The sequence below is a fragment of the Vicia villosa genome, unplaced genomic scaffold (assembly GCF_029867415.1).
Source record: "Vicia villosa cultivar HV-30 ecotype Madison, WI unplaced genomic scaffold, Vvil1.0 ctg.002711F_1_1, whole genome shotgun sequence".
NCBI classification, from domain to species: Eukaryota; Viridiplantae; Streptophyta; class Magnoliopsida; order Fabales; family Fabaceae; genus Vicia; species Vicia villosa.
The window spans coordinates 22,890-47,643 of NW_026706010.1; the positions used below are offsets into that span (position 1 = coordinate 22,890).

General features: G+C 32.8%; 1 protein-coding gene and 1 pseudogene across 1 annotated transcript; one reads left to right on the forward strand and one right to left on the reverse strand.

The window, feature by feature from the left end:
* Positions 1 to 1,050: 1,050 nt before the first annotated feature.
* LOC131639616 (uncharacterized) lies at positions 1,051 to 3,983 on the reverse strand. The gene is made up of 4 exons (XM_058910103.1): positions 3,329 to 3,983; positions 2,290 to 3,284; positions 1,716 to 2,200; positions 1,051 to 1,642 (listed from the first exon to the last, which is right to left on the reverse strand). The coding sequence occupies exons 1-4, from the start codon at positions 3,981 to 3,983 to the stop codon at positions 1,051 to 1,053; spliced, it is 2,727 nt and encodes a 908-aa protein (XP_058766086.1).
* Positions 3,984 to 6,958: 2,975 nt separating this feature from the next.
* On the forward strand, positions 6,959 to 22,005 carry LOC131639617 (protein neprosin-like; annotated as a pseudogene).
* The last annotated feature ends 2,749 nt before the right edge of the window (positions 22,006 to 24,754 follow it).

Sequence of the window (24,754 nt, forward strand, 5' to 3'; positions counted from 1 at the left end):
ATGGAAACCAAGTTGTCATTGTGGAGATACGGCTACTCTTCGCAGGTCATCAACGTCGAAGAGCTATGGAAAATATTTTTGGGGTTGTTCTCATTTTAAGGTATGTTTGTATTTTCGGGGTTGTTCACATTTTATCTCCATTGTTCATTTTTGTTCCTTTGTAAAATGCAGGGAACAAGGCAACCTGGGTGTGGGTTTTTTGAATGGTTTTATGAGGATGTTCAAGATTACAAAGGTCAAATTATAATGTCCAGATTGGAAAAGTTATCAAAAAAATTGGATGATGCAACAATGGAGATTGAAAAAGTAAAGCTGACAAATGAAGAATTAAGGAAGGAGATAAACAAGATTATGAAGTTTAAGAAAATCTATCTGTTTGTTATTTTAGGTGCAGCTATTGTGATTATGTTCTTGATGAAATGAAACGATAAATATTGTATTGTAATTCTTCATCTATTGTAATGTAATGTTTAAGCTATAATGAAGTGAGCTTTGTTGTTAATTTCAGTTGTTACATTTTTGTTAAGATCAATCCAATTGTTGTAAGATTTATGTTAATTTCAGTTTAATCATGTATTAACATTGCAAAAGTAACAGGAAAGAAGAAAATGATGTGAAAACACAAAAGTAACACACTTAATTTCAGTCAATAGTGTCTTAACATTGCAACACAAAATACCAGTACACAGATTGAGTTTCAACATGAGCATAACATTACACAAAATGACATTAGCATAACCTTGTTCAACATGACACAAAATGACATCAGTACAAAATGACACAAAATGAGTTAAGACCATTACACAAAATGACACCAGTACAAAGTGCAATACATTAGCATAACATTAGACAATCCTCCTAATTTTTTTTCTTGGGTGTTGTCCTCTTGGTTGGTGTTGTCCTCCTTGTAGTTGGGCCAATCATATTCTTGGCAGCACTTAGTCGTGTAGTTGGTCCAGGGGGAACAAAAGGTGTTGTTGGTCTTCTAACACCCAACTTTGTTGGCCTCATAGTTGTCTTCTTGGATGGTTGAGTAGATTTCTTGGATGGTTAAGTAGATGTCTTGGATCCTTGTGCAGATGCAGGCTGAGACAGATTCACAGCAGGTTGAGTAGCAGACTGAGTTGGCTGAGTTGGTTGAGAAGCAGGCTGAGTTGACTGAGTTGCTTGAGTGTTCTGTTGAGTACCTTGAGTACTCTGAGTAATCTTACATGTTGTTTTGTTGTGACCCGGTTGCTTGCACCTTGAACACCTAATTGCCAATCCTATTCTCCTCATTTTTTTGTCAGAACCATCTATCTCTCCTTGCTCCAAATTTCTCCTCTTCTTTGGTCTCCCAGGCATCCTCCTATACTTAGGAGGGAGCACATCTGGATATTCAGTTCTGGCCCATAGATTTGATCCATTCAAAGGATAAATTATAGATGAGTACACTTTCATGTACATTGACTTCCTATAATATGCAGGGATGTATTCCTCAACCTTGAAGTTCCTACTTTTAATGCTAGCTAATGCATGAACACATGGAAGTCCAGTTAATTCCCACCTCCTACAGGTGCACACACATTCCTTCAAATTCACAACAAATTTATCTGCATGGTTTTCTACATGATGAACCTCAAATATGTGTTCAGCAGACATCCTACACAATAATAGAAAACTTAGAGAATTGATGGAAAATTTTAAAGTAACATATTACAATAGATAACTCATACCTCACAATCCATGAATTTGTGTAAGTACTTGTTCTATCAACCTTCTTTCTGATGTTAGGCAGCACATCATCATCAGCCAAATTTTGAAACCTCATCCTATTTGTTGCCCATTTTTCCATACAATATGTCCTGATCTCCTCTACCATAGTCACTAAGGGTTTGGACCTTGCTTCAAGAATAACACTGTTGAAAGATTCAGACATGTTATTCACTACAACATCACATTTATTAGTCCCTCTAAAGTAAGATCTACTCCAAAATCTTGGAGGTGTCTTCATCATATGTAGGTATGCTTCTTCATTGATCAGCCTCATCCTCTTCATCTCTCTTTCCCAAGCCTGAGCATAAGTAACCTTAGCAGCCCTCCATATTATTTCCTTAAGCATCTTCCTAGGATATCTTTTCCTGAAATTGTTGTACAAGTGTCTGACACAGAATCTTTGCTCTACATTGGGCAACAGTTCATCCATGGCTGGTAATAATCCCTGCAACACAGTCAAAGAAATAGAAATCAAAATACTTAAAACAATAGGAACCATAATCAAATTAATAGAAAACAAAAGAAAGGTAATACCTTTTGCTGATCTGACATGAAGGTGTATGTGAGGCACTCATTTTTTCCACCAAGGTCATCAATCAATAACTCCAAGAACCATGTCCAACTGTCTCTATTTTCTCCTTCAACTACTGCAAATGCTATAGGTAGCATTTGATCATTTGGATCCCTACCTATAGCAGCTAGTATTTGCCCTCCACATAGCCCCTTTAGAAAACAACCATCCAACCCTATTACATGCCTAGAAAACTTAAAACTTTGCTTACATGCTGCAAGACATATATACAACCTTTTGAAGTATGGAACATGATTTTGTGAGCCTTCTTGAGATGGTTCAACACCAACCTTCACTGTGGAACCTGGATTTGTTCTTAGCAATTCATGACAATAATCATAGATTCTGGTGTAATCCCCTAGGAATGACCCATCAACCATATCTCTTGCTTTAACTCTTGCCCTAATTGCCTTGGTTTTGTTCACACCTACATTCCATTTCTTTTGTGCCTTTGCCTTGATATCTTTGATTTTCATCCTAGGATTGGTTTTTAAGGAGTTTTGTAACCTCTTGCTCAGCCACTTGGTAGTCATCATTTTCACATTATAATCCCTACTGCAACTATGTACATCAATCACCTTCCTTAATTTCCAAGTTTCTTCCCTTGATGATTTAGCACAATAGGCTTCCCAATCACATCCATCCTTACACTTTACCCTCACTCTTACATTATCATTTTTGGTGAACTTTAGGTTTCTTCCACTGTGAACAGCATATGATGTGATTGCCTCTTTGAAATCATCTTTTGAACTAAAGTAGGAACCCACCTCCCATTTGAAATCAGCCATATTCTTTTGAATCTTAAACATAGGGATATGTTTTTTTTGCCCACCATAACTGTCATCACTGTCACACCCACTCACCAAACCTTCACTCTCACTACCACTCCCAATTTTACCACCCTCATCTCTCTCTTCATCATGTTCAACTAGATTGTCCAATTCATCCTCATCTATATCTTCATAACCATCAGAAGAATCATAAATTCAACATCAAGAGCACTGTCATATTTGTATTCACTATCATCACTACTTATGGAATCATCCACTTCCCCACTATCAGAATTGTCATCTTTCTCATTTTCCATACGATCTTTCTCAGCCTCCAAAACAACATGTTCAGCATGTTCAGCCTCCAACACAACCTTCTCAGCCTCTAACACAACCTTCTCAGCCTCCAACACTATATTCTCATCCTCATCCTCCAGCTCAGCTTCATTAGAGTTACCAGTTACTTCTTCATGCAACTTAGAAAGCATTTCTTCAACTACCCTCTCCTCCTCATCTCTTACATGCTCCTCAGTGACACCATGCTCCTCAACTACAACATTTTCTAACCCTGCTGGATCTGCAAACTCATCCTGGCCAGTTGTGTGTTTAATAAAAATGTCTACACCTAAATGAACCTTATACAAATCAGCTACTTCTAATGCTCCTGCATCATCATTCAGTTGTTGCATCCCAAATGTTGGGTCTTTGTAATAGATTTTCTCAAAATCCCTATACCCTAAACACTTAAGTGAATCTGTCAGCTCAAAGTAACTCCATGTGTCAACATCTATTTTCAACTCAGAAACTTCCCCTCCTTCATAAACTCTAAGATCACCATCAACAAATTCACCACTATGGTGAATTGTGAGTACGATATACTCGTCCATTTCACCTAAAATCATAAATATGTAAAACCCTAATTACTCAGATTAAATACATACATGCAATCAATCGATTTACTATGAAACCCTAATTTATCAGAAGTAACAACCTGGATTTGACGGATTTAGCAAAATAAAACCCTAAATTCTAACACTAAAACATGCAAAAACCCTTATTTCTACCACAATCAGACAAGCCAAATATCATGAACTTTCTAACCTGGTTGCAAAAGCTTTGAGGATGGCCTCCCTCACTACACTACGATTCGCCTTCAACGTTCTTCGCTGCACCACGAACTTTTTCTTCACAATGGGCAAGTGCTTGAAATGTTCAGAATGAGATGTTTTGTTCACAAAACTTAAGAATATAACTTTTAAATGCCAGGTCAGACAATCAAAATGCCACATATGCACGCTTACTAACAGAGTCAGACGGAAGGACAAACGTGCTCCGTTTTTAAGAATTAAAGGATTGATTTGCACTTTTTAAAAGCTAAGGGACCAGAATGGACCCCGAGCCAAAGTTAAAGGACGAAAAAGGGTATTTTCCCATCATATTTCAATAGCGTGTAATTTTTTTTCCAATTTCTATGAATTATTAATTTATAATTTTCTTGGGACCAAAAATTATAAAGGGATCTCTCGAAAAATTATTATCTTTTTATTTTATCGAGTTTTTTAATTTGTTACATTGGTCTAAGTCGCGACCGGACAAATTTATTATTTTATGTTGGTGATTTTAGTATCATAAATGTATTTTGGTAGTAATGTGATTTACTATAGGCCGGTGCAATTATGCGTTAAGTTTGAAACGAGTTAGGGTAGTGCGGAGTGCACACTCGTCGAGCCAAACGTGTAATTGAATACGAATAATTGAAACGGGGTTCCAAAGGGCGTATCCCCTGGCGGGGTGCGAGGCAGCTCCCCGTCGGGGTCCAAGGGGCAGCGCCCCGTTGGAAAAATTTTCCCAACGGTTGTACCCTTTCCCAACAGACATGACCGTTTTTTATGAACAGGTGTGTCTTTTCGCTTTCTGTTATTGATCTCCTATATAAGGAGTCATTTGGCCTCGATTTTGGTACACAAAAATAATACTTCCTCTCTACATTCCTGATTTGTTCTCTATTGTCAGAAACAGATTGCTCTTCGAGAATTATCCCCACAAAGATTTCGTGAACTCGTGCAAGAATAGGGTCGAAATACTTTGTTTGAAAAGTGTACATACACGATTCTTCGAATTTATCCAGGATTATCATACCGAATTTCTAACATTTTAGAGAGTTTATTAATTTACCGAGTATTAATATAAAGAGTTTCTACTGTAATAAACTAGCTTAGTCATCACTGCCATTTAATTATATTTTAATTAATTAATTATTATAAAACTTAATTAAAATTATTTATTAATTTATTTTATAAAAATTGTTAAATAATAAACTAACTTAGTGATCCATTTAATTAAAAATAATTTTTATATCCCAATTATCGTTGTAAAAGTCAAGAAATCTCAAAAGAAATAAAATTGAAGGATAAAAAAACTGAATTTTAAAATAGGAATACCAAAAAGTTAAAACAGTACCTAAATAAAAAATTCAAAAATCCATGTAAACCTAATTAATCTATTTAATAATAGGCTTGAGTTGGGAGGCCATATCCACCATTTTTTATTTATCGATAAATATAGAAAAAACATTATTTAATATATTCATATACAATGAATATTTAATTATTTATGCATATTTTATAACTGTAAAAATCCTGTACCTTTGTGGGTGTGACTGTGATATAAGCTCTTGAACAGAAAGGTGTGTGATAGGAAGACACAGTTATGATTTTTGTATATAAGTTTGATTCCAACCGTAAAGTGTAACAAGATCATGATTTATTTTAAGACAAAAAAAGATATATTGGATTCAATTGTATTTAAATTTTTGTCTTTTGGTAATAGTTAAAACTTGTAAATTCTCTTTCACAATTAATTAATAAATAGTTACGAAAATATTTTAAATAAAAAGATAATTATTATTGGAAAAATAATAAAATTTATTACTAATTTTTAGTATATGTATAAAAGTGAAAAAGATAAAACTTAAAAAGAAATGAAAATAAAAGGAATAATAATTTAATTAAAGAAATAGAATTACTCCTTAAATAAAATCAACTTCTACTCCAAACAAGCATATCAATGTGCTTGTTTTCAAAAATAAATAAGATACGACCATTTATTAATTATTTAATAAAATGGATTTTTAATTTAATAAAATGGAGTTTTATGAAGAAAAAAAATTAATTAAAATAAATTCAAATTTAACATCTAATAGAATAATAGAATAAGGTTGATGTGTCAAAGCGAAAAAATAAAAAACAAAACTAAAATCTTCTTTAATGAAGATAATGACGTGGAATACCAAAAAAGAAAAGAAAAAGAGTGCTTTCTAAATTTGATTTTTTTTTTTCAAATAACTAAGTTTTTGATATAAAACATTCAAATATTCTTTTGTTCTTGCCAAACAAACTCTAAGTTATCACTTTACTCATATTGAGTGCCAACATTGCTATAAAAAAATAGACAATAAAACTATTTAAGCATAAACATTTTATTCAAACTCTTGACTTTAAACATTCATGGATTTAAAACTATTTCAATGAACTTAGACAAGTTATTCAAATTGATTTTAAATATCATTACTATTTTTCTTATTATCTAAAAAAAGTGACTTTTTTAATTGAAAATCTTATCCATCCGATCTACATATAGACAAAATATATGAGATGATCAATAAATTAACAAAAATCAAATTTTGATATAATTGGGAATATATTGCCAGCATAACATTAATATTCTTTTCTATTCTACGTCTATGGTCTAAGTCTATATTCTTTTCATTTATTTTTTCCATATTTAATTACCTAAGGAGTATAAAACGAAAAGAAGACTCAACAATGATTCATCAAATCATTTATATTCGGTAAAGATAAAGATGATGAATGTACTATTCATTTTCATGTGTTCGGTATCCTTTGTTACTAGCCATCAATTTGATAATAAGCAAAACACATTGAAAGAAGATTTAGAAATAGAGAGAGAGCTAAAATGTTGGTGATTTTAGTATCATCAATGCATTTTGGTAGTAATGTGATTTACTATAGGCCAATGCAATTATGCGTTAAGTTTGAAACGAGTTAGGGTAGTGCGGAGGGCACGCTCGTCGAGCCAAACGCGTAATTGAATATGAATAATAGAAACGGACATAACGATTCGTTTGAATAGTTGCACCCGTTCCAACAGACATAACTGTTTTCCGAAAAGGTGTGTCTGTTTGTTTCTATTATTGGTATCCTATATAAGGAGTCTTTTGGTCTCGATTTGGAATATGAAATTACATACTTCCTCTCTACATTCTGATCTGTTCTCCATTGTCAGAAACAGATTGTTCTTCAAGAATTATCCCCGCAAAGATTTCGTGAACCCAGACAAGAATAGGGTCGAAATACTTTGTTCGGAAAGTGAACGAACACGATTCTTGAAGATATCCAGGATTATCATACCATATCTCTAACAAACGAACAAAGTATTTTCCGATAATCATGGATGGAGGAGGAAGCACCGTCAAGGAGAGAATTAAAAGTTTCGGAAAATTGGACAAGTTTCATGGACAATTTAATATGGTGAACACACGAAAAATTTACATCATAAACCAGTGTTTCAAATAATGGTAATTGAGGCTTTCGAATCAAGAAATCAAAAACCGGAAAAGAATCGTCATCATAAATCTGGTACGCATGTATCGTTTCTCATAGGTTTCATACGATGCAACCAAAATGAACGTGTTACTGTTCCTGTATTTTTCATTTGAAAATCGATAAGTTGTATCATATAAATGTTGAAAATGTTTGAAGAACTCTTATAATTCATTGTGCCGTAATTTAGTTAAATTTGTACCTGTCATACTTGCCGAACTTAATTGAATTCATATATTGTCTAATAGCAGAAAGTTTTACTTTAAAGTCATTTCCGTTGATATACAGTCTAAGTATATATGCTTTTTGAAGTAAATAAATTACAATATGAAACAAAATTAATATGATATGTGCACATGCATCTATACATGTTATATTACTCACATGAAAGTTCATGGAAATCATATAGAAGTGTTTCAAATTAGCATGAAACGTAAATACTCCGGCCAAACTCACATATGTTATTACTTAATTTTATATCTATTTTCTCATGAACCTTTACATACATTGACAATGTGTAATTTTAAATTCATAAATGATACTGTGCTGGCATGGTATGTGTGGAGATGCAAGGAAAAGAATCGAGTAATAATGTAACTAAATTCTTTCTTGCCATTAGATAAAACGAAAATATACAGTAAATTGTCAGTAGATGTAAATAAATGTTATTGTCAATATAAATGCTGATATACACATTAGTAAATTTATATGTGGGTCAATTTTTTGACAAAATTATGTGTTTCCCTGATTATCAGTATAGTAGAAAAGTGTACGATTAAATTTGAAATTATTTGAGTAATAAATTTGTTTATCGTCAAAATAGTCAAATTCATTAGTGTTTATAATTTCAAAATTATGTGATTGAATTATTGTGACTAACATGTTTGTGTTTAAAGAGACTTATTATAAGACATATAAAGAGCATCTAAGGATGAATCATGACTTATATAGACCTCTGAATTTGGAATCTAATTTAATTATTAAATTCAGAGATGTGAAATTTTGAGAACCTTATCTTGGAGGGATAAGGAATTCAAGTTTTTGGCAAATGAAGAACCTTGTGAGAAAAGTTCTCCGCGGATTGTTGAAACACAAACCGAAAGTAAGTCAATGATTGTTGAAAATCAAATCGAACATAGAATAAAAGAAAGCCTAAAAGGCTAAGGATCTAGGACCGAACAAAATCAATTTCCGACATATTTCTTGTATTTAGTAGAAGAAAACAGTGAAAATTTTGTTCTTAAGATTCTAATTATTCTTCAAGTCGAAGATGGTCCTAAGATTTAAAATGAAGAGGTAACTTCAAGGGACTTCTTTTAGAAGGATGTTATCCAAGACAAAATGGATTCAACAATCTCAAACCATACTTGGTTGGAAACAAGTGAGTGTTTAGAAGGAAGTATCATAAAGATGGTATACTAAACACCTACAAGTCTAGATTAATAGCCAAGTGTTTAGACAAGAAATGTGTTAATTATTTAAACGCATATGCACTAGTAGCATAGACGGCAACAATTAGAGTATTGTTTGCATTAGCTTTTGCATGAACTTATAGTTCATCAAAAGGATGTCAACATGACATTCCTAAAATGGAGATCTCGATGAGGATATTTACATGGAGATATTAGAAGGTTATATAATTCTTGTTAATGAACAAATAGTGTACAAGCTTGTTAAATCCTTGCATGAATTAAAACAAGCACTGAAAGAATGACATTAAAAGTTTGACTTTGTCATTGTAAGATTCTCCGATTAAGGAGGAAACATACAAATTCAAAGAGTTTGTCATCATCAAAAATGGGGAGATTGTAAAGAATATATCTTATATATAGTTTTGATGAAGACAAAGGTTATCAAAGAGGAAAGGATCAAAAGTTTCTTGCACGTCAATGATGAAGTTGATTAAGAAGGATTAATATAGAAATTCAAGTGAAGACTTGAGATAAGTGAACATAACCAAGGTACTCTTTGTAATTTATATTATACTATTTTAAATTGCTCATAATTTCATCTCTCACTTCATCTGAAAACCTTCTTGCATCATCATGCATGATTATCTAGAAATATTTTTTCATCTAAATTCTTGTGACAAGTGTTGGTACACAAAGTTGTGTGAGAACATTGTGATTTTCTTGTCTCCATGTTAATTATATGTTGATCATTATCAATGAGATGAATGGAACTTTATAAATAAAGAGGTTTCTAGATTCGACATTCAAGATGAAAAGATCTTGAAATGATAAACACCATTTTCGATCAAATCAAAGTGAAATAGTGGGGGTTAAAAACATGTATAACTAGTTCCACAATGGAATATGAGTTTGTAGCATTAGCTGTTGCTGGTAAAGAAGCAGAATGGCTAAGGAACTTGGTATATAAGATTCCGATATGGCCTAAACCGATATCACCAATTTATATCCGTTGTGATAGTAATGCCACACTGGCTAAAGCATATAGCCAAATATACAATGGAAAGTCTAGACATTTGGGTATTAGACATAGTATGATTAGGGAATTAATCATGAATGAGGTGATATCTATTGAGTTTGTTCGGTCGCAACAAAACTTAGCTGACCACTTGACGAAGGGGTTAGCAAGAGACTTAGTAAAGAAGTCGGTAATTGGGATGGGATTAAAGTCCATTTAAATCTATTAGTTATGGTATACCCAATTCCCTTCTAATACAACGTTAGAAGCAGAATTCAATGTGGAAAGATCATAGTTAAAGATTGGAGCAATTGTGTTTATCTTCCCAAGGTATGTGCTCAGACCTGCAAGTGATGGCTAGGTTGAAGTATATCTTCTTAATGGTTCTTTTGAAAAATTGTTAATGCAGGTGCAAGATTAAAAGGATCACCTATGTAAGCATGAAGTTTTGCCGCTTCAAGAAGCTTGGACTTGGCTTCCTATATGCTTATTAATGGATAAGGACACATGGCTTGTAAAGTGTCAAGTATGAATAGTAGAGTATTGTAAGAAACATATGTGTACTATATCTTTAGATATTCAAATGGATTGACGGGTTCAATCATTATGACACCCCGATTTTCGAATATTTGGAATGTGTATTTGTACTAAGATGAAAATTCAATCGCAAGACATTTTCTTCTATGCATTTGTTTGATCGTTATACCTGTAAAGTAAATCAAGGATTATACTAAAATGGGGGGAGTTTGTTGGTGATTTTAGTATCATCAATGCATTTTGGTAGTAATGTGATTTACTATAGGCCAATGCAATTATGCGTTAAGTTTGAAACGAGTTAGGGTAGTGCGGAGGGCACGCTCGTCGAGCCAAACGCGTAATTGAATATGAATAATAGAAACGGACATAACGATTCGTTTGAATAGTTGCACCCGTTCCAACAGACATAACTGTTTTCCGAAAAGGTGTGTCTGTTTGTTTCTATTATTGGTATCCTATATAAGGAGTCTTTTGGTCTCGATTTGGAATATGAAATTACATACTTCCTCTCTACATTCTGATCTGTTCTCCATTGTCAGAAACAGATTGTTCTTCAAGAATTATCCCCGCAAAGATTTCGTGAACCCAGACAAGAATAGGGTCGAAATACTTTGTTCGGAAAGTGAACGAACACGATTCTTGAAGATATCCAGGATTATCATACCATATCTCTAACATAAAATTGCTTAATAAGGCTCCTGTCAAGAGTATTTATGTATTTCACTCTCATGTGTAATTATGTTATCTTTTCTTATGGTTAAATTTCATCCCTGCATAGCTAATTTTATTTGTTTGACTATGGTTTTTATAGACAAAATTTGGATACATTATTGATTGCATCGATATTAATAATCAACCAGCTTTTGATCATTCTTTGCTTATGAATCATAAGTTACAGGTATATATTCAATTAATTCTAATGACAAAACTTTGAAGAAATTTAATTTATTTTTATTTTTATTTATTTTATTAACTATAGGAAAAACCTAGCTTTCGAACAAAAAAAAAAAAAAATAGTGTGAAGAGTTCATCAACTAAGACTGTATTCGGTCTTCAAAAAGCTCAATGTCCAACTGGAACGGTTCCTATTAAGAGAACAACAAAGGATGATTTAATTCAAGAAAATCATATTTTAATAATGGTTTGATTGGAAATCTTCATGGTAATCATGTAAGTTTTCATCAGTACTTATAAGTTTGTTTTTTATATATGTATAATTACTTTATAATAGTTTCATCTATAGAGTAACAGAGTAGTTACACTACAAAAAAACTCTTCCCCAGCGACATATGTAGCGACGTGGTTAACACATGGGTAGTTGCGACGTGTTTCCCACGTCGCAACAAACTTTTATAATTAAAAAATCAATCCAACGTTATAATCAGACGTGTCAGAGGTTGCTTTTTTTAAAAAACTGTTGCGAGGTGTGTGACACGTCGCTAATAAAAAGAAAAAAAATAAAAAAATACAAACTTTAACGTTGTAGTTGGTGGGAGATTTGAAATTTTTTGAATTTTAGTAGTGACGTTACTCCCACGTCGCAACGTATTACTTGGGAATATAACTCTGTCACTTTTACAGATGTGTCATTATTATTATGACCGTTTGAGTGTAGCGACGTGGGATCCACCTGGCAAAGTAGCGACGTGGTCAGCACGTCGCTGATGTCCTTATATATTTTTTCACAAAACCAAAACCCTCGGTTCCAGAAATCAGAAACACACCAAACACATTTCCCCTTTTCTTCTTCTTCTTCAGCGCATTTCTTCTCCAACTCCCCCTCCATTGCTGCAACTCCAACTCCCCCTCCCCTTTTCTTCTCCATTGTTGTCTTAACCTCCCTCTCAAATATCACTAAAGGTAACGAATTTTATTTTTTATTTGTATAATTTTAATTTTTTAGAACTTTTAAATTTCTGAAATTAATTTAGAGTATTTTTTGAAGGATTGAAGTTTGAAGATTGAAGAATTGTGAAGAAGAGGTACTACAAGAGTGAAGGAGATTTGAAGAAGAGGTATTTTAGTAATTTTTTATATTTTATTTTTATTGTGATATATATTCTGTTTAAATATTTTGTTTTTTATATATATATATATATTCTGTTTAAATATTCTGTTTTTTATTGTGTATAATTTTTTATATTTTAATATATATATTCTGTTTTTTATAACTAAATAAATTTATTTGGTCTAAGTTTAAATTAAATTTGTATATATTCTGGTGTTGAAGTATTTTTTTCTATACTGGTGTTGAAGAATTTTTTTTCTATTGTGATTTAGTAATTTTATTTAGTATAGGAGGAGATTTAGATAATATTTTTATTGTAAGGAAATGGAATTTTCTGAATTTATTTAGGTGGTAATTAGGTTTAGTTTAGTTTAGGTTTTTTATTGTGATATTTTAGAATATAAAATATATGTATTTTAGAATTTTAAAAATTAATAGAAAAATGTTTAGGTTTATTTTTAAAATATGTTTTTTATTTTCTAAATAAAATATATGTATTTTATCATATTATTCTTAAAAACTAAATATTACTAAAAAAGAGTATATATAGAAAAAGAATATATGTTATGTTATTGTTATTATATTAGAAATACATTTTTTTTAAATTAAAATATATATTAAAAGTAGAATATATGCAATAGAAAAAGAAAAGTATTTACTATTTACTATAAAGTAAATATTATATGCAATAGAAAAAGAAATGTAATATAAATTTTAAATTATAAAAATGATTTTTATGAAATTATTTTTTATGCTCCAAATATTTTTATAAATTATTTTTATTATTTTTTATGCTCCAAATATTTTTATAAAATATGTTATTATTGACCAATTATTCAAAAAATTGTCTTTATTTACTATTTAGTTTAAAAAGGAATTTTTATTCGAGAGAAATAAATAAATGATGAACACATCAATTACTTTAATAATAATTTATTGTATATTCATATATGTGATCATTAAAAGAGATGAAAATATTTAGTGTAATAGTGTAAAAAAAATAATGGATATCAAATTAAGAAATTAAATTTTAAATTATAAAAATGATTTTTATGAAATTAATTTTTATGCTCCAAATATTATAAATGGTATAAAATAAAATAAAATATAATATGATTATATGGTATATTTCTAAAATTGAAATATATGTTATTGTTATTAAATTGAAAATACATTTTTTAAAATTAAAATATTATATTAAAAGTATAATATATATTATATATGTATTTTTAAAATAAAAAATATAACATGTATTTCTAATAGTAGTATTTTAAATACGCGTAGTTAAAAATATTTAATAGTAGTATTTTTAATATAACATGTGTAGTTAAAAATATTAGTAGTATTTTTATTAAATATAACATGCGTAGTATACGTCTAAGAATAATATCAAGTTGATTAGTATTCTAACTCAAAATGACAACGATTGTATAAATGTGCAGTTTGGAATATTATCGGTATTATCGTAGTTGGATGTACGATAGAACATTTCCAGGAAGAATGGGACTTAAACCCAATTTTATAGTAGGAGTTGAAGGGTTTATCAGTTGGGCGTTTGCTCAGGAATTATGTCGAAGCGAAGGAGGAGTTAGGTGTCCCTGTCTTAAATGTGAATGTAGACCAATAATTAGTGACCCACAGGAAATAACAGCTCATTTGCATAGAAGGGGTTTCATTGCAAATTATTGGGTTTGGACGTTTAACGGTGAAGAACTGCCTAGTAACGTACCAGAGACTAGCAACTCTCAAGCTTCAAGTAGTCGGCCGCCTGTGGAATATGAGGAAAACTTTAATCTGATTGGTGACATGGTTGAGGATGCTTTTGGTGTGAACGTGACCTATGATGAACCTGAAGATTTTGGTGGGGAAGAGATGCCGAATGAGGAAGCGCAGAAATTTTATCAGTTGTTGAATGAGATGAATACGCCGTTGTTTGATGGATCGTCTGACTCAAAGTTATCAATGTGTGTGAGATTGTTGGCCGCCAAGGCAAATTGGAATGTTCCTGATAAGTGTTTGGAATTCTTCGTAAAGATGATGTTGGACTCAACTGCAATGAAAGACAACTTGCCTACAACATTTTATGAAGCAAAGAAGTTGGTGTCGAAGTTGGGCTTAAGAGTAAGAAAGATTGATTGTTGCATTAATGGCTGTATGTTGTTCTACGACAATGAGTTTGGTACTCAAGATGGGTTGTTGGAGGAATGTAAGTTTTGTATGAGTCCAAGATATAAAGTTCCAAGTAGAGCCGTTAACACTAATCAAGACCGTGTAGCAGTAAAGTCCATGTTTTATCTTCCGATAATACCAAGGTTAAAAAGAATGTTTGCTTCAATGCACAGTGCAAGTCAAATGACATGGCATCACACAAATAACACAAGTCCAGGCACTATGCGGAATCCATCTGATGGCGAGGCATGGAAGCACTTTGATCGGATGCATCCTGATTTTGCCGCAGAACCTAGAAATGTCAGGTTGGGATTATGCTCTGATGGATTTACTCCATATGTCCAAGGGTCGGGAACTGCATATTCTTGTTGGCCAGTTATTGTAACCCCTTACAACCTCCCTCCTGAGATGTGCATGACAAAACCATACATGTTTTTGACGTGCGTCATTCCAGGACCTTCGAGTCCAAAAGCAGGAATTGATGTGTATTTACAACCTTTAATTGATGATTTGAAGAGATTGTGGATTGGAGAATGGACTTATGATATATCACGTAAAGAAAACTTTACAATGCGAGCTTCATTGATGTGGACCATCAACGACTTTCCAGCATATGGCATGTTGTCTGGTTGGGGTACGCACGGCAAAATGGGTTGTCCGCATTGCATGGGAAACAACAAAGGGTTCACGTTGGATAAAGGTGGGAAAAGCTCGTGGTTTGACTGTCACCGCAGATTCCTACCACGAAATCACTCCTATAGAAGAAACATGACAAACTTTAAAAAAGATGTACGAGTGAAAGATGCGCCTCCGCCTCGATTGTCACCATGGGCTATATGGGAACAAGTTAGTGAGCTACCAAAATTTACAGATACCGGCAAAGAATGCCGAATTGAAGGATACGGAGTCACGCACAATTGGACAAAAAGAAGTATATTTTGGGACCTCCCGTATTGGAAAGATAACTTGTTGCGCCATAATCTAGATGTTATGCATATTGAGAAGAATTTTTTTGATAATGTATTTAACACAGTGATGGATGTGAAAGGCAAAACGAAAGATAATGAAAAGGCCAGAGAAGACATGGAAAAATGGTGTAACAGAAGAGAGTTGGAGTTGAGGCCTCTACCGAATGGAAAGTTATTAAAACCCAAGGCTTGTTTCACTCTGACTTCCCAAGAAGCCAAAGCTGTTTGTCGATGGCTAAAAGATTTGAGAATGCCCGATGGGTATTCATCAAATTTATCAAGGTGTGCTGACCCTAACACTGGAAAATTGCATGGAATGAAAAGTCACGATTGTCACATTTTCATGGAACAATTGTTACCAATTGCATTTGGCTCGCTACCCAAACATGTTCTTGATCCACTAACTGAAATTAGTCAGTTTTTTAAAGATATTTGTGCGTCAGCTTTAAAAGTGGAAGACATCATGAAGTTGGACCGAAACATTGCAATCATTCTTTGTAAGTTGGAGCAAGTATTTCCTCCAGGTTTCTTTGACTCCATGGAACATTTACCTGTGCATCTTGCATATGAAGCTTTTCTTGGTGGACCAGTTCAATATAGGTGGATGTATCCGTTTGAAAGGTTCATGGGTGATTCAAAGCGATCAGTGAAGAATAAAGCAAGAGTTGAAGGTTCTATATGTGCACATTACCTGCATCGAGAAACATCACATTTTTGCAGTCATTATTTCAATCACTTGATGTTAACTCCTAGAACCATACGGAATCCGGTAAATGTCAACCAGAGGAGTCAATTCACCTTATCAGTATTCGGTCTTCCAGGTCGACCTTCTGGAAAGAAGAGTGTGCATTGGTTGACCCAGAAAGAAATGCAATCCGCACATGTCCATGTCTTGATCAATTGCGTTGAAGTTAAACAATACCTTGAGTAAGTTTACCCAATTTTTTTACCTTTGTTGACAATGTCTGTATACCAAACTTATTTAACTTATGCCGTATATTTTGTAGGGAATTTAACAATGCCTATTTTCATAGTACCGGTGTACAGTCAACATCCGGCGTCATTCATGCTGAATTTCCCTTATGGTTCAAGCAAAGATTGTCTACCGTGTTTCCACCAACTCCAGAAATACTTCATTTGAGAAACTTGGCAGAAGGCCCTATCCAAAGTGCAAATGATTGGCACACATACTTCGTGAACGGATATAAGTTTCACACTGAGGCATGGACCGAAGGGAAAAAAACCATAAACAGTGGTGTATTTGTAAAAGGAGTTACAGATGGTGGTGAAGATGACTTTTATGGAGTTATTAAACATATCTACGAGTTGGTATACCATTACTTGGATTCAGACAATAAAGTTGTCTTGTTTTATTGTGAATGGTATGATCCAAGTAGAGGCACCAAAATAGACAGGTCATACGGTACTGTTGAGATTCAAATGAACCGAAAATACAAAGAGTATGATCCTTTCATAATGTCAAATATTGTTAGGCAAGTTTATTATGTACCCTATCCTTCATTTGTGACACGTAAAAGACGATGGTGTGTTGTAATAAAAACAAAACCCCAAGGTCATATTGAAAATGGCGATCAGGTAGAAGATGTTGCCTATCAAGTTGATGATGTTGATCAAATTAATGAAGTGGTTGCAGCTGAAGACATTACAAGTTTGAATGACACAACTGTTGAGGGACATCAAGTTGATGCATCTATATTGTTGGTTGAAAATAATGTGGATGAAGAGAATGATGAAGAGTTTGAATCCGATGACAATAATGAAGAGAATGACGAAGAGAATGATGAAGAGAATGATGAAGAGAATGACGAAGAGAATGAGGAAGAGAATGACGAAGAGAATGATGAAGAGAATGATATGGATAGCGAAGATGAAGAATAACTAAACATTGAATGTAATATCTAATTATGTGTTAATGAATAACTATTTATTTGTTAATGAATAACTATTTATGTGTTAATGATAATCTATTTATGTGTTAATGAATATCCAGTATGTGTTAATGAATATTTATTTATGTGTTAATGAATACTCTATTTAGTGTTAATGAATATCTTTGATGGTGAATAATAAAATAGGTAACATGCCACCTAAGAGTAAAGATAGTGGTAGGAAGTCCCAACGTCCGATCTCCTAGTCCACGCCCCACACAGGCTGGAGGATCTCCCCGTCCGCGTCCCACACAGGCTGGACGATCTCCTAGTCCACGCCCCACACAGGTTGGAGGCTCACGCACCCCACATCCCACACATGTACCAGCACGTGAGGTTGATGAGGCAGTTGATGAGATAGATGGAGCTGATCTTCGTGGGAGGGATGATCCTGGTGAGATTCATGTCATTGACGGCGGATTTTGGATTCAACCCGAAGGAAGCAAGTAAGTTTCCTATTTAAATTTTTTTATAGTATGTATACATTTTCATTTTTTCTATAAATTTATATCTAACATTTTCATTTTTTGTTTCAGTTTTACGCCGAGTCGGACTGCTGCTAGGGTTGTTAACTATATAATTCAGCAGATGTATAAATCAGCTTTTAAGAGCTATGGGGACGTCAAAAATAAAGATGAATGGTTTAGAATGTTTAAGGTATTGTTATTTATATATGTTATGCATTTAATTTATTGTTTTAGTTATAGTTATTTAAATAAAATTCTCATTATAATTACTTAACATTTTATTTTAATGTCATACATTATTGCAGGAGAAATGTGTGTGGGATCCTTTGAGTGAAAAAACTGTTCAGAAAGTTTTCAATACCAGATGCTCTAAAAGAATGTCTGATATGCTGCGGCGAGTAAGGGAGAATCATGAGCTTCATGGCATCCGTCCTAACTGGATAGGCGAGGAGGTTTTTCATGAGCTTGTTACATATTGGAGGAGTCCAGAATTCCGGGCTAAATCAGAAACTTTTAAGAAGATGAGGGCATCTGAAAAGGGCGGTTGTGTCAACACAGTTGGAAGTATTAGCACCGCCGAGCATGTCCGACGATTGGTAAAAATTTTATAATTTTTAAGTTACATCTTTATTCATAATATATTTTACTAATTATTTTTAATTATATTATTTAGGCTAAGGAGTTGGGGAGAAAACCATTGATGCCTGGGCTGATTTCGAGGACCCGGACAAGGAGATCTGGAGGTTTTGTCGACGAGCGTACGAAGTCGTATCTTGTAAGTGAAATTTACGTTGTTTATTTTTTTTTAAATTAATACAAAACTTCTGACGTGAATTTCATGTGGCAATTGATAAATTGCCACATTAAAATCATGTGGCAAATCATAAGTTGTGGCGTGAATATCACGTGGCAACTTTTTAATATATTTTAATTTATAGTATATACATATTTAATTAGTATAATTAAATATGCATTTAAATATTTAACTTACATTTTTTTTATTGAATATGTGTGCAGGAAGATTATGATAGTCGACTTGCCATTTTTCTGGAAAATAATCCTCAATACATGCCAGCAGAGGGGGAGCCGCTTAAAGCGGATGTTGATCACTATATTTGGGCTGAGGTTATTAAAGAAAAAGGACCTAATGGTTGCTTTTTTGGTGCTGGAAATTTGGCGGCCAACTATAGGCGTGGTGACCGCAATCTGTTTCAGAGAGTTCAAGATGGAGAGGGTGGATCGCGTCAACCAAATCTGACTCAGGAACAAACTGAATTAGTAAGGCAATTGGCGAGACGCGAAAGTGAGGCCCAGATCGAGATGATGCGGAAGAAGCAAGCTGATATGGAGGAGCAGCATGCGCGTCAGATGGAGGGCATTATGAAGAAGCAAGCTGAGATGGAGGAGCAGATGAGGCGGTTTATGCAAGGAGGTGGAAATTACGGTAATGTTCCTCCTCAAGAGCCGGAGGATGACGGGGTGGCTGATGATTTTAATCCGGATAATTATTTTCCGGATGATGCCTCTTAAAACATTTTGTATTTTATTTGTTTTAAATTTATTTTTATGTAAAATAATCTACATTTTAATTCATTAAAACATTAATTTCAAATTTTTAGTTTTAATTAATTGAATTTAATTTTAAATTTTTAGTTTTAATTAATTGAATTTAATTTTAAATTTTTACTTTTAATTAATTGAATTTAATTTTAAATTTTTAGTTTTAATTAATTGAATTTATTATATAATAATTATTATATGAACTTATATAATACAAATTTATTATATAAATTAATTTTTATGGATATTAAATAAATTTTATTTTATAGGTTTTATTATATAAATTTTATTATATATATTTTATTATATATATTTTATTTTATATATTTTATTATATATATTAATTAATTATATAAAATATAGGCTAAATTACAGTTTTGGTCCCCCTGTTTCAGGTTTTTCACGATTTTGGTCCCTCTATTTTCTTTTTAAACAGTTTTGGTCCCCCATCCTAATTTTGTCCATGAACAGTACATGTCCGTACATGAACAGTACATGTCCGTACATATGAACAGTACATGTCCGTACATGAACAGTGCATGAACAATTGCATCAAAATTGAGATGGGGACCAAAACTGTTTAAAAAGAAAATAGGGGGACCAAAATCGTGGAAAACCCAAAACAGAGGGACCAAAACTGTAATTTAGCCTAAAATATATCAAACAAAACAGCGTGAATAAATTTTAAAAAAAAAAAGTATTTAATGTAGCGATGTGGTTCCCACGTCGCTACCTTAGTCAGCAAACACACTGTCCCACACCTGCCACACCTGCTGTGTGTGCAGATGGATGTTCCCCATGTTTCCTTGTTGCAACGTGGGAGTCACGTCGCTACTTTCTGACGTGGTCTCCACGTCGCTACAAGTTGCCACTTTGTCTCCTGCGACGTAGTGACTCACGTCGCTACTTTTTTGTTGCCACGTGATATTTCATGTTGCGACGTGTTTCCCACGTCGCTGTAGAGCATCTTTTTTGTAGTGTTAAACATATATATTTATATTCTAGTATGCAGAAGTCATCACATTAGAAGATGATGAAAAGAGTTATTATGGAGTTGCTGGAACAAATAGTGTTTGTAATTTTAAGGTAAACAAAGATCAATCAAGTTCCTCTGTGATGTTTGTTCGAGATGGACCTGAGAGCATAAATTATATCGGGATGGGATGGCATGTAAGTTTTATTTGATTATATATATATATATATATATATATATATATATATATATATATATATATATATATATATATATTGTAAGTCTTGTTTTGTAAGATTTGTTAAATTGATGTAATGCATTGATGTCAGGTGGCTCCACAATTATACAATGACGATGAAACTCATTTTTATGTCGTATGGACTGTAAGTATTTTCATTACCTTTTTATTTCTCTTGAACAATTTATTAGAGTTAATAAATTTCTATGCATATAATTTTGAACATATTCAATTATTTTCATGTTCTTTTAATACTTATTTTTATTTTAAGTTAATTACAAGAATAAAAGTTTTATTTCTAAACAATATAAGGTGATGTTGAAAAATGACAGACAGACAACTTCAAGAATACAGGATGCTTTAATTTACTATGTCCAGGATTTGTTCAAACTAGCCAAACAAATTACCTTGGTGGTCAATTTTCGAATACATCAATCCATGGTGGACCTATTATAGAAATAACATTGTCTATTAGTCAGGTTATTTCTATACCTCTAAATTTTACACTTAATATTTTTCAAACAAGTATTTTTAAGAATTTATAATTAGTTGTTTTATATGCAATGTTTAAAGGCATGTTATGGTATATTCATTTTTGTAGTTTTTTTTTGGTTTCCAGGATCCTAAAACAAAAAATTGGTGGATAAGTAATGAATATGAAAATCTTGGATATTTTCCGCCGTCTTTGTTCTCAAACTTGTATTCTGCTGGTCAAGTAGGATGGGGTGGTAGAACATCAACTTCTCCAGGTGCTCCTAGTCCTCCAATGGGTTCTGGATTATTCCCTGATAATAATTATTATCATGCAGCATATTTTATAAATGTTTCACATCAGAATGACTCCACAACAAGTTATGGACCCGAATGGTATTTAACAGAGTCATACTTTGATAAACCTGATTGCTTTTCTGCTGAATACTATGGAAAACAAGATCGAGAGGTTGGATTTTCTCTCCAATATGGAGGGGTAGGGGGTAATTGTGGTGATTAATTCATATTGGTATAAGTTTTTATCGAACTTAAATATAAATAAAATTTTAATTCCATCAATTTATATATTTCTCTCTCCACATTTAACTGCTTATTATTTTTAGCCATTAGATTGAACAGAATTAATTGTCAAGGTGTGGAGTAACTTAAAGTAAGAATATCCCTTATATATATATATATATATATATATATATATATATATATATATATATATATATATATATATATATATATATATATATATATATATATATATATATAGGGCATATCATATGAGAATGGTTTTTTTATATGAGAATGTGAGAATTAATCTGAACCATTGGATTTTAAAATAAATGGTGGAGATTATATGTGAATCTTTTTTTATCTCTCATCAATTAATGACATAGGAGAGAGAAAAAAAGATTCACACATAATCTCCACCATTTATTTTAAAATGTAATGGTTCAGATTCATTCTCACATTCTTATATAAAAAAACCATTCTCATATGATATGTTTTCTATATATATATATATATATATATATATATATATATATAGGGAGTATATCAAGTGAGAGCATTTTTAAATGAGAGATGAGAGGAAGAAATATCAACCATTTGATTCATCAAGAGAGAGAATGTTAACGCATTAATGAGGCTATTAATTTCTCTCTCTTAATGAATCAAATGGTTGATATTTCTTCCTCTCATCTCTCATTTAAAAATTGCTCTCACTTGATATACTATATATATATATATATATATATAAGGGATATTCTTACTTTAAGTTACTCCACACCTTGACAATTAATTCTGTTCAATCTAATGGCTAAAAATAATAAGCAATTAAATGTGGAGAGAGAAATATATAAATTGATGGAATTAAAATTTTATTTATATTTAAGTTCGGTAATAACTTATACCAATATGAATTAATCACCACAATTACCCCTACCCCTCCATATTGGAGAGAAAATCCAACCTCTCGATCTTGTTTTCCATAGTATTCAGAAGACACTTTTAGCAACAGTACAAAAAAGAGTTTGGATAAACGGTATTTGAAGACTAAAATTACTTATCCAACCGTAGGTATAAGGTGTACACAATTTTTTCCAATTAATTAACCTAAATAACTTTAACACTCACTATCACAAGACAAAACCCATTGCCACAATTTCACCTCTCCAAAACCGCACAACTCTGACCTTTCTGAAATCCATCAAAAGCTTTTCGATTTCAACTTTTGTTCACCGCACTCTATGAAGTGTGAACTCTTGCAGTTCTGAGGAAAATCTTCATCGAATTAGGGTTTCACGATCTACACATTACCAATGGCCCCAGTGATCATGTTGCCGTTGGGATTCATGGCGGTGTTAGTCATAAGCAGCAACAGTTTTGGAGATCGGCGAGATCAAACAAGGTTTCTCATTTCTTGGTGGTTGAAATTTTGATTTCCTCTTTATCGTACTGGTTGTTACTTTCCTCGCGTTTTTCTTGCATTTCTAAAGAAGGTGAAGTTCTATTCTGAGTTTCAGTTTAGGGTTTTCTTTTGTGTCATATCACAATTGATTTTTCTTCTTTGGACTTGTTGAAATTATCATTGTGTATTTTGATAGATTTGAGTATGTGATCGAAAAAATAGCAAGTGTACTATTTTCACCGATGTAGTAATAATGGGTTTTACCCCAAGTATCGATCACGAGGATTGCGTAGGAAACACAAGTTATTTGAGTCAATTAAACAAAAGAGCAAATAGGTGTTTTGTTATAATGCAATAAGTAAATTTAAATAAAAGAAATAATAAAAATAAGCTGAAATTAAAGTTTGACTTTTTAGATGTAATTTGAGGTAATGCCAGGGTAGGTGTTTGATCTTCCTTATAATGACTCTGTAAAAAGATCTCTTCAACAAGTTCATAGACTGCAACTATTTGTTCTTAAGGGTGTTTCCCTAAGTCCATAGTGGAAAGCCTTTTGGTTTTCAATCCTATTGCCTAAGTCCTTAGAAACAAAGGTTTGCAAACCAAAGATGTAAATAAACAAGAATGTTCAAATAACCTTTCGGTATCCCTAGTCCTAGGTGATAACTACTAGATCAAATTGTTTAAAAACCTTAACAACCGTAGTCCTACAAATTGTTAACCGTAGATCAATCTTTGTTTTTCCGACAAAGAAGGCATAAAAACATTAAACAATCAAATTGCATAAAACTAATACTTGATTAAAGAAATACGGAATTCAAAAGTCATTACAATTCAAATCAGGGACACCCCCTGGCATTGGGGGGTTTAGCCTCTCATAATATTCAAGAAAGACAAAGTAAAGAATTTAGACATTACAAAGATAATTGGGAACTTTGATCTTCAATGGTGTCCACCGTTGAATCTCTCCGTCTCCGAAACCCTTGATGAAGCTATCTTCTCTCTTCTGTGAATTTCTATCGTATGATGCAAAAGTCCCAAAATAATTCTCTCAAACTCAACTAAATAGTCTAGGTACCAATCTCAGGCAAATGAAATGTCTAAAGTACCCTCAAGGTGGAGATTTAGTGAAAAAGCCCTAAAATTGGAAGTTTTCACGCTCACAGCAGCACTGGCCGTGCTTGGACGCACGGGCGGCCGTGCTGCTTTTTATTTTTATTTTTGCTCCCAGCCATCCTGTCACGGGCCGTGCGTGGAAGCACGGGCGGCCGTGCGTGGTCCCTGGATTTTGTATGGAGAGTGCCATTCTCTTGACACGGGCCGTGCGTGGAAGCACGGGCGGCCGTGT

What these genes read in the sequence shown, in the direction of transcription:
- LOC131639616 (XM_058910103.1), bottom strand. Translation starts at nt 3,983, where the DNA reads ATGGACGAGTATATCGTACTCACAATTCACCATAGTGGTGAATTTGTT. An exon ending in TCATGTCAGATCAGCAAAAG is followed by an intron (nt 2,201 to 2,289) that starts GTATTACCTTTC and finishes ACTGTGTTGCAG; the next exon opens with GGATTATTACCAGCCATGGA. An exon ending in ACAAATTCATGGATTGTGAG is followed by an intron (nt 1,643 to 1,715) that starts GTATGAGTTATC and finishes ATTATTGTGTAG; the next exon opens with GATGTCTGCTGAACACATAT.